This window comes from Cibotium barometz, chromosome 36, assembly GCF_041138505.1.
Source record: "Cibotium barometz isolate CiBa-2024 chromosome 36, ASM4113850v1, whole genome shotgun sequence".
NCBI lineage: Eukaryota > Viridiplantae > Streptophyta > Polypodiopsida > Cyatheales > Cibotiaceae > Cibotium > Cibotium barometz.
This window is the reverse complement of record NC_141081.1, coordinates 10,658,870-10,669,854: the sequence shown is the minus strand read 5'-3', so window position 1 is coordinate 10,669,854 and position 10,985 is coordinate 10,658,870. Positions and strand designations below refer to the sequence as shown.

Genomic DNA, 10,985 nt, shown 5'->3' with positions numbered 1-10,985 from the left:
CAGTTGGACATTAAGATTGCATTCTTGAATGATGATTTACATAAGGAGGTGTATGTATCGTAGCCTCCTAGCTTTGCTCTGAAAGGAGAAGAGTCTAAAGTATGCAGGTTGAAAAAGACTCTTTATGGCCTTAACCAGGCTCCTAGAGCATGGTATGAGAAGATTCATGCATACTTGGTTGCAAATGATTTTTAAAACAGCCCAACACAAAGTATCCTCTATGTGAAGAGGAGTAAGGACACATTTTTTTGTCATTGTTCTATACATTGATGACATGCTTCTCACAGGACCCGATATAGATCAGATTTCAACCTTTAAGGCCAATTTACAGTCATCGTTTGAGATGCCAGATTTGGGGCCCTTGCATTACTATTTGGGGATTCAGTTAATGTAGCGCAATGATGACATTGTTATGCTGCAGTCTAAATATATACAAAAGCTATTGAAGAGGTTTAATCTTGAAGACTGTAAACCTGTGGCTACACCTATGGAGATAGGTACTCAACTTAGTCTTCAAGATGCAGGAGACTCTTTTGATGCTAGTTTGTATCAGCAGGCTGTTGGACCCTTCTATATGTGTGCAACACGAGGCCAGATATACAGTATGCGGTCTCATAGTTGAGCCGATTTATGCATATCCTAGGTACGAAGCATTGGCAAGCTGTTAAGTGGGTTTTTTCGCTATTTACAGGGCACTCAGTATTTTGGATTATTTTATCCAAAGGGGGTTGAGTCACAGCTGCATGCTTTCAGTGATTCAGATTGGGCTGGATGTTATGACACACGAGTGCCCACTAGTGGGTTTTGCTTTCGCCTTGGTGATTCATGTATATCATGGCTCAGCGCACAAGAAGTAGCCTACAGAGGCCACCTCCAGCTGTGAAGCTGAGTACAGGGCAGCTTTTACAGCTACAGTTGAGTGTGTGTGGCTTAGACGTCTGGGTGTTGGACAGTCGTCTAGCACTACGATTTTCACTGACAGCCAGAGCGCATTAGCAGTTGCGAGGAACCCAGTGTTTCATGTTCGCTCTAAGCACATTGAGGTGCATTACCACTATGTCAAGGAAAGACTCTGCACAGCAGAGATTAGCTTGGTTTATATGCCTACACATGACAACATGGCAGATTTATTCACGAAGGCTCTTCCTCTCGTGAAAAGTTTGAAGCTTTTCATAAAGCTTTGGGCTTACTGCCTTTTCAGGATTGATCGGCCATACCCTGTACATGTTTACATTATCACTCTAGGGGAGATTTGTAGCATTATATGGTAGTGATGTGTATGAACACACTCAGGACCGCCGGGACACTTTTTCCTCCAGTAGGAGGTTTTTTCCCCCGTGCATATGTACACCCTCTTATGTGGTGTGTACTTATCTTTTGTATATGGCACACTTTTGTTTATTCTAATCTAGTGAGTTTGTGTCCTCTCAAACAAAGATTTGCACGACTCAATAATCTATTGATTTTATGATTAACCTTGTATCAAGTACATGCCTTTGTAGGCTAAATGCCTTATCTTTCTCAACACTCTACTCATGGGTACTTATGGGACACTGGCACTTAGCTAATAAACAAATGACATCATTGCTTACACACACAAGCACTGTAGTGGCTATAAGCCCCTGTTCACACACACATACTCACTTGCTCACATAAATAAGTATTCACACACACACATATATAAGGAATGTTCACATAAAGAGAGGTACACATATACGATGGATACACACATAGACTTCAAAATTCCCAACACGTATGTATGCATATGACTTCTTTGACTGTAAGTTGTGTGATGGGCGGGCTACAAGCCCTCTAGTGGGAGAAGGGCTTTGAAGTTAAAGCGATGATTATATGTGTGTGTAGCGCGCGTGCACACACACACACACACACACACAATAAAGGGATTATTTAATCCAGGGCCTATATAAATTTAGCTCTTCGAGAATATGTGATTGAATTTAGCCCTCTCTAGTTGGAAAACGGCTTTGAAATAAAAGTGACGATTATATATATATATATATACATTCCTTGATCTATAAGTTGCAATGCAAGTGTGTGTTTGGCTACATCCACATCCAGTGGGAAAATGGCTTTGAAATATTATGTGTGTGTAGAGTAAAGGGGGCTTTGAAATATTATGTGTAAAGTATATACATAAATATAAATTTAGATAAATAAATAGATTGTTTAACCGAGCGCCTATATATGTTCTCGAGGCGTTCCCGCATACCAAGCTAGAGTCCCTGCTTTCTCTCTCGTTCTTACAGGAAAAACCCTGCGCTCGACATCCGCCGGAAGAAAATTTCAATGGATTTGAACGAACTTCCGCTGGAGGAGCGTGAAGATCCTAGATACGAATCTGCAGTGGAGATCCTGCGCAGGGTATGTTGGCAAAACGGAAAGCAGCAGCTTTTCGCTTTTTGCTGTTTGCTTTTTTCCCCCCTGTTGCGTTTCTGCAAGTCAAGCAAACATCTGAAGGGGCATCTTTTTGCAATCATGCAAGAGTGATGGACGCTTTTCAGTGCGTCAGAGCACCACACACACACACACACACACACACACACACAATTTCCATGTGTTTCAGGAGCGGGAGGAGAGACGAATCCGGATGGAGCAGAAGAGGAAGGCATCTGTGCTAGCTGAGCCCCCCGTGGCCCTGCTCCCCGCCGCCACCATCACTAATAGCAGGCTAGTAGACAGAGTCCGAAATTTCAAAAGCTCGGCTCCCATCCTACCTGAAGGTACACTGTTTAAGCTAGCGAAACAGCCAAATTTATTTGCTTAAAGTATTCTGTTCATAATGCTAGACATCCATTACTTTAAGTCAAACTATGTCCTTAGTATAACGGTTAACCTAAGGCAATTCCGAATTCTTGGAAGTAAGTGCCCTCAAAGTGGCTGTCTGGAGGTACCTTGTGGTTTCACTGGAGACATCAGCAATGTTTGGAGTTTACAACAGGTCTCCCAGGGGATTTTGACTTACTGGCGGGGAGTCGGGATCAAGTCACCTGTGTCCCATGACCATGGAAAGCCCACAGATATGGGAAAAACTTGGGATGCTAGAGCCTGACCTTGAAGTGTGACTAGCTACAAGTATTTGTGAAAAGGTCTTCATCCTAATTAGGGACGGGCTCAAACTTGTGGAACCATCTCATGGCTAAAATCAGGTCCCCTCCTACTAGAGGGACAACCGTGAAGTCACTCTCGAATTCCATGTGTTGAAAAGAGCTTGGTGTTGCGGGCTTGGTACTTTATCCAAATATTCATGCCTTCGTTGAACTCCTTTACTTTTAAACTGTTTGTTATGATGTCCCATTGTGTGGAAAAAACTACATTCGTTTGTATCGTTCCAACAACTTACCTCCTCTCTTTCTTGCTTTGGTCTTTTGGTCTAATGTCATTTGTGGTTGGGGTGCTTCTTGTGACTTGGAGTCACAGAGGCCTCGGAAGACTGAGGTTTGTTCTAGGAACACCTCTAGGTCTGTTCCTGATTACCACTTGGTTTGGTGGACTTGGGCAGGTTGGGTTGGGTTGATCGAGGTTTCTTGTTGTTGTGGTGGTATGTTTTAACACCACATTTTGGTTTAACTCAACATTGGCGGCAAAAGGTTTCTGGTCAGAGTTGGTGGTCCAATTCTAAAAGGAAAGCATATTTCTTCTTTGAGTCGGAACTTTTGCATTTGTAAGGCCAGCTAAGTGATCTTGTTGGTGAATGTGAGCACGGGCTAGGAGGATTGATGCTCCGATACTCATCCTCAAGGTGGTCCAGTACGGCGGTTACTGGAACTTTGCTTTGAGGTCGACAACATTAATTGTGGTGCACAGGTAGTCAACTATGCTTGAGATTAGGTTTGTGTGCTAATGTACCCAGTAACTTTTTATAGTTGGCACACATTCTTTAACTTTTGTTCTTCTTGTGCTTCAGAAGTATCGGTGTCCCCCAAGGAAATTTACTCTTACGAACTTGTCCCATCATTAGATATGTGGTGTTAGCATATTCAACCCCAGATTCTGCCCATGTATGGTGTCACCTTTTGATCCCTTTTATGGCCCTTGGTTGTGGGCTGGCCACCCCTATTTTTCTTGGTATTTTCCTAGGTTGGGTTATTTTTCCAGGTCGGGTGACTTATCTCCAGTCGGCCGGTTCCTTTGTTCCAGTCGGCCAGCCCTCATGACTATATATAGGTGGGCTAGCCTCTTCACTTTTCAGTAGGATTTATTTGGTATTTTTCCCATATGTTATGGTATTTATTTAGCATTTATTGTCATTTATAAACATAAACTTTATTAAATAAAGCCAACTTGACCAGCCCCAGTCTTGGTCATCTTTTCTATCCCTCACTTATGAGGCCTTTTATGTCTCTTGCTCGGAATTGCTTTCATTGCAATATATTCAGCTTTGTTGCTTCATATCTCTCTTTTGCACATGTCGGATCAGCACACTCTAGTGCTTATCTTGCTTCCGTGCACTCTTTCATGGTATTAGAGCTCTAGGTTCAGAGTTTACTCTGTTGCCCCAGTTTTTGCCCTGTTTTGTGCTGCGTTTCCTCTTCTACAGGTGTTTTGCAGAAGTTGGTTTGCTGATTTGAGGTTTTGTGGCATTCGGTACTTGTGGAGGACGAGATTGTGCGTTTTTTTTTCTTCTGAGATTGAGCCTGAGCTTTAGTGATGGCTGCCTCGACTACTCTTCATATGTTCTCTGAGTCTACAAAGTTGGATGGCTCCAACTATACTTTATGGAAGGTGAAGGTGAAAGCAGCCTTACGTGGAGTGGATCTCTGGGACTGGCTTGTTATAGCTGCCAATGCCACCCCTCCCACCCTTTCTACCGTTGGTGTGACTCAGGCACAGATTGATGTTTGGCAGACAAACGATCGTCGTGTTTTCTCCTTTCTGATTGTGAATTGTCAAGATTCTGTTCTCTCATGCGCGTACAACAGATGCTGCACATGAAGTTTGAAAGGTATTTGCAGATCTTTACGAGATTAAGTCTCCGGGTCAAAATTTGGCTCTAGAAAAGCAGCTTATGAATTTGTCAGTTTTTGCCTTTCAATCTTTATATGCTCTCATCTTGAAGATGAAAGATCTCTGGGACGAGGTCGCTATATGTGGCAAGGATATCTCTACACAGGATATGGCTATTTGGCTCCTCTCCAAGCTTCCAGAGAGGTTTGATGCTTTCTTTCAATCTCTTGTTTCTTCTCCTCGTCCTGTTCTAGTCACTTGGGAGGAAGTTCTCTTCTCCATTATGCACATTGAGTCTTGCTTTGAGGAGCGGACTGGCACCTCTGGTGGTTCTGATGGAGCTTTGGTTGCTCGAGATAAAGGGAAGAATCGACAGAAGAAAGGGAAAGGGGGTTCTGACAAGGACTCCAAGGATATAAAAACAAAGACAAAAATAAATCTTCTAAAAACAAGGATGTGGAATGTCACTACTGCGGCAATGTCATGTTCAAGTTTTGCCCATGGACATATCCTGAAGCTAGTCTAGAAGGGGCAGCTAGAAAAAGATGACTAGAATCAAGGAATTGGAGCATGTGTTGCTGTTTTGGGCAGGGAATTGACTGTTTTTCATTCATGTACGACCCAAGATAAGTTCTTTATCTCGAGGAAAGTACAAAAAACTGTCTCCTAGATACTGTGGGCCGTATGCCGTTACTAAGAAAGTAGGAGATCTAGCTTATGAACTTCTTCTACCTCCCCATCTCAAGGTACATAATGTGTTCCATGTCAGCTTACTTAAAAAGTATGTACCAAGCCTGAGTCCTGTGCTGGATGATGAACAATTGACTTCTTCGACTCAAGGCCAAATGGAAATCCAACCCGAAGAAATCCTTGATGTTCGGGAAAAGGCTCTCAGGAATAGACTCCTTAGAGAGTTTCTGGTCAAGTGGAAGTTCTATCCTTTAGAGGACGCCACTTGGGAGAAAGAACATGGAGTGCAGTCGGCCAACTCTTCTATTGTCCAAAGGGCCTATAAAAGGCGTAGGCTTGCCCATGGACATTTCCTGGAACTAATCCTGAAGGGGGCAACCAGAAAAACAGATTAGAGCTAGGATTTTGAGCACAAAGTGCAGATATGGCAGTGATGGACTTAGAGCAAAGTATGGAAGACAAGGAAGGGGTGCTGTCGGCTGCATGACAAGGGAGTCGGCTGTACCCGAAGAAGGCGGCAATAGCAGGCGCTTCAGTGTTTATGGAGATCAGGCCTAATCGGCTGCCCGACCAGCATTTATGGAGAATCAAGCCCAGTCGGCTGGCCGACTAGCAGTCGGCCAGCTCTTCTATTGTCCAAAGGGCCTATAAAAGGCGTAGGTGCTCATTGAGTTAGTCATTCAACTCCTTATGAGTTGGGTCCTAGTTTAGGACAGATTTTTTTTTTTTTTTCCGAGAAAAGATCCTTTCATTAGTTATATAAAAACGCCCGTAGGGCTACAAAAGATCTCTCCTGCTCCTGAGAGAGAGAAGAGCAGTGAATACATCATGGCAGCCCGGGAGACTCTCCCTAGGTGCTGCAAAATACAAGCATCAGTATAAAGAACTGAGCGGCTAAATCATACAATAGGGGGGGGGGGGGGGGGAAGAGCCAAACAGGTGGCCTGTAGTGCCAACGGGGGGATCCCGTGTGTAGGGTGTAGAACGGGCCGCAACGCCAAGTGGTGTGAAAGGCCTGGCGTCGTAAGATCGCCTAGGGGAATGACCAGATTTGGGTCCCTAAACATAAGCTGAATCCCTCTACATCACCATCCGAGTCTCCCCGGATGCGGTCGTACTGTCCTCGCAGGGTGTGGATCAACTCCTGCCAAATCCCTCGAACAGTATTCTGCTGGTGGCTCTAATCTCCCCTCGAAGGCCGTAAAGCACCGGGCCCTCCAGGTGAACCAGATGGTGAGGCTGCTGAGGAGCTCCCATCGTAAATCCCTCTCCTGTGTCCAGCTGGCGGACGAGAAATCCGGTGCCGGAACCAGGCGAGGCTGGCCCCTAATAAATCTGATGGCCTGACTGCCCTGCTCCATCTCATAGCCCATAGCAGGCCCTGACGAAGTCGACCAAGCAGCGGCACCCCACGTAAACATACCCTCTGGAGAGAGGGGGGCCAGAATACGCAGCATCCGCAGCCAAATCTGCTGTGCCTGAGGGCAGTCCCAAAGGCAATGTCTGTGTGTCTCCATAGGGTGGCCGCATCGGACGCAGGCCGCCGGAAGACCGCTGTAAACAAGCCAAGTGCCAACTGCTGAGCCCCTGTGGGCGACCAGCCACTGAAAAGCCGAGATCCTGCGGGCCTGTCGACTAGCCGAGAGCCGAGCCCAGAAATCCTCCAGGAACTCCTGTGAGAGTCCCTGCAATCGCCAATGCCCCGCTGCCGCTGGAGAAACCGTCCTCCTCGCCGTCAAAATATGCCGTCCCAGCCGAACAGTATACTGGAAAAAGGTGATCTCTGTGGCCTCAAGGGATGCATAAGGATCATGCCACTCGTACTCCCCGGGGTCCCACTATAGCCGGGCCAAGGGGCGCGCTGCATATGCCCATATGCGCCAATCCGGGAGCACATCAGCAGGGTCGGGGTCAATATGCCACTTCCGAGAAGCGGCAGCCACTACCCGGATCCTCTGAAAGGTGCACTCTGCAACCAAAGGCGACTCCACCTCCACTCTTTGGAGTCTGCCCTCATCCTGAATCTCATAGTAGAGGCATCTGCCATCCTCAGTGCTAGCTCTGACAGCAATCAGGATCTCCAACTGTGTAAAGGCTCCCATCCACCGTGACAGGGCTGACTTCAGCATTTACTTCTGCTGGCCGCCTACAGCAGGGACTGACATCATCGTTTACATCTACTGGTACAGTGCGCCTACAGACAGGTCTGACATCAGCATTTATATCTGTTGGTACAGGCCGCCTACTACAGGGTTGACTTCAGCGTTTTCAGCCTTACATCGGAGCTTACTTCAAGCTTACATCAGCAGTGTCATCTGCGTTTTATCAACAGCAGACCATCAGTGCTTACATCAGCACATCTACGTTTTATTTACAGCTTATGGGATAGCAGCCCTCTCTCATCAAATGTGGACAGAGATCCAGAGGAGGTATGGGAGAGTTTCGACTGTGAAGATTGCCAAATTGAAGTCAGATCTGGAGAAGCTTACCATCACTGAGTCAGATAACCTGATTGAGAAGATTGGAGAGTTTTCTCGTATCAAGCTGCAACTTGAGGAGTACGGGAGCACCATCAACAATCCCATCCATAAACTTCTTGTTAAGTTGCCTGCTTCCTTTGATTCTAGGATGCCTAAATATTTGGAAAGTACAAGCTTTGGGAATGGGGGATTATCCTAGAATACAAAGGCCCTAGTCCCCCGGGCACCGCCGCGAGTTACATTGGTATCAGAGCATAGGCTTTCTTGGAAGCGGAGGCTTCCTTCTATCAATAAGGAAAAGAAAAGATCTCAAGTGGGAACCACACTTACCATCATTGCTATTAAGCATGGCCAGCCGCTTCATAGCTTATGAAGCAAGAGCATGAGCAGCAGACAGCTTGTTGATCTAAGGATTTATGAATTCACAAAATTTTATCTTGGAAGTGTGGAGTTGGCTTTATGTGCACACGTTTAGCACTCTTTCCATATGGATATTGTGGATTATATTATCAAGCTTACAAGCAAGCTATATGGAAATATATCTCAGGATATCTTAAGGATATGGTGACGAGATATTTCTTTTGGCTTCATGACTAACCTGGCAAAGAAAAGCTAAGTATACTTTGAGTTTGCAAAGTTAGTGCTTTTGCTATGAAGTGTTTTTGATGTTCACTAACCCTTGTATAGCCATGCAAGGAGAAAAGTGGTGTTGTTTGCCTTGAGATGGTTTCAGGGAAACATTGTATATGGCTCCCTTTATTGGGATGGATTATATCTATGGAGATTTCTTTCTTGGACGAGATTTATATAGATATTGGGCTTCACAAGCAATTTCTATGGACGAATCTTGGACGAGATTTATATAGATATTGGGCTTCACGAGATTTATATAGATATTGGGCTTCACAAGCAATTTCTATGGACGAATCTGTCCGAGTTTATAGAGAAGAAATCTTTGGATATCTCATGGATATGATGCTTTTATGGATAAAGTCCACCTCTACTCCAAGGTGTGTGGTTAGCACGGAGTATGTGGTAAGAGATATGGTATACAGGTCTATGGATTCCTGGACTTCTTTTCTAGGGATTTGGATCCATCCTCAGGTTTATGGATTATGTTTATGACTCCCTTTTACTAGGATGGATTATTCTTTATGGCTCCCTTTATTTGGGATGCATTGGACTTATGAAACTCGTGGTTCACATACCCTGTGTAGTGTTCTCTTGTCCTACGTGCTCTCTTGAAGATTGTTTCTACCATGTGTGGGTGGAACAATAGAGAGCAGATGGAAGGGAACATGGGCACTTCAGAGGGTAGTGTCGACACAACATATCGTGTGTAGTGTTCTCTTGTCCTACGTGCTCTCTTGAAGATTGTTTCTACCATATCCGGGTGGAACAATAGAGAGAGAGATGGAAGGGAACATGGGCACTTGAGAGGGTAGTGTGAGTTGGTGGCCGAAATGCCTATAAACTATGTGTAGCAGAAATGCTTATGGAACACCAGGTTATCTATGCCTCAGAGTGATTGTTTTATCTTGTTACTTGCAAGTGGTAAAGTGGACATGACACCTAGTTGGCATGGGACTTATGTATACGCCAAGGGTCATGTGGATTGGCACATGTTTGTGTGCTTTGAGCTTGGATTATGATATCTGGAATTATTGGAATCACTATCTCCCCATACAGAGGCCAAGAGGTTCATTGTTCATCTCACCATGCATGTGGATTCATGTTGGGATTGTGAGAGAGCAATTCAATGAACACTCCACCATACACGTGGATTCGTGTTGCGATTGTGGAGTTAGTGTTTCATTGTTTCCACACCATGCTTGTTGATCAGAGTTGGGATTGTATGGGAGAACATGGGAACTGTAAGGATTGGGAGAAAGGATTGCCAGAACTATGGAGAACCAGCTTTTCTGTCACCATGGTTTGTGCTCTTGAATGGCACCAGTTTGTGTGCATAGCACATGTTTCTGTGCGAGGCACTAGTTTCTTGTGCATGGCACTTATTTAAGTGTCTTAGCACTTGGTTGGTGATTTTCATTGGCATATGATTCTCTCATTGATATTGGTGATTGAGACACTGTGCCTGTGTCTAGCATATCTTCCATGGAATTCTCGCCCATTTATTTTGGGACATGATTTTGATATTGGTATTATGGAGACTTATTTAGTCTCACCCATTTCTTTGGGACATGGATTCTTCAGTTATATTGGATTTTTGAGATTGTCTCGTCTCGCCCACTTGATGGGACATGAGTATATCTTGAATATATGGCTTGAAGCTTAAAGTTGTGGACAACTTCTAAGAAGCTGGGGAGGATGTCACCAGCCTGGACATTTCCCAGTATGAAAGGGGTCTGGTGGACTCCAGGATGCCTAAATATTTGGAAAGTACAAGCTTTGGGAATGGGGGATTATCCTAGAATACAAAGGCCCTAGTCCCCCGCGCACCGCCGCGAGTTACATTTCACCAGCCTGGACATTTCCCAGTATGAAAGGGGTCTGTGGACTCCAGGATGCCTAAATATTTGGAAAGTACAAGCTTTGGGAATGGGGGATTATCCTAGAATACAAAGGCCCTAGTCCCCCGGGCACCGCCGCGAGTTACAATACCATTTCATGACTTCCTTGCTTCGAAGGGCATTCACCGACAGACTACAGTTCCTTACACTCCTCAACAGAATGGAGTTGTGGAACGAAAGAACCGGACCGTCAAAGAGATGGCACTACCACCACCCCTGGCCCTCGCCGTTCATCTCGGGCTTCCACACCTCATCACACAGTGAATTATGCTCTCATGAGTTCTCACCAGGAGATTGATGAGCCTGAGAGTCCAGAGGA

General features: G+C 45.1%; 1 protein-coding gene across 1 annotated transcript in view; it reads left to right on the top strand.

Moving 5' to 3' along the window:
• Nucleotides 1-2,181: 2,181 nt before the first annotated feature.
• The window catches only part of LOC147617472 (uncharacterized), an 82,376-nt gene continuing 73,572 nt past the window's right edge, over nucleotides 2,182-10,985 (top strand). Inside the window, exons 1-2 of the mRNA XM_086775724.1 lie at nucleotides 2,182-2,382; nucleotides 2,585-2,741. Of these exons, the coding sequence (XP_086631850.1) occupies nucleotides 2,308-2,382; nucleotides 2,585-2,741 (232 nt within the window). The 5' untranslated portion in view covers nucleotides 2,182-2,307. The remainder of the gene's footprint in view (nucleotides 2,383-2,584; nucleotides 2,742-10,985) is intronic.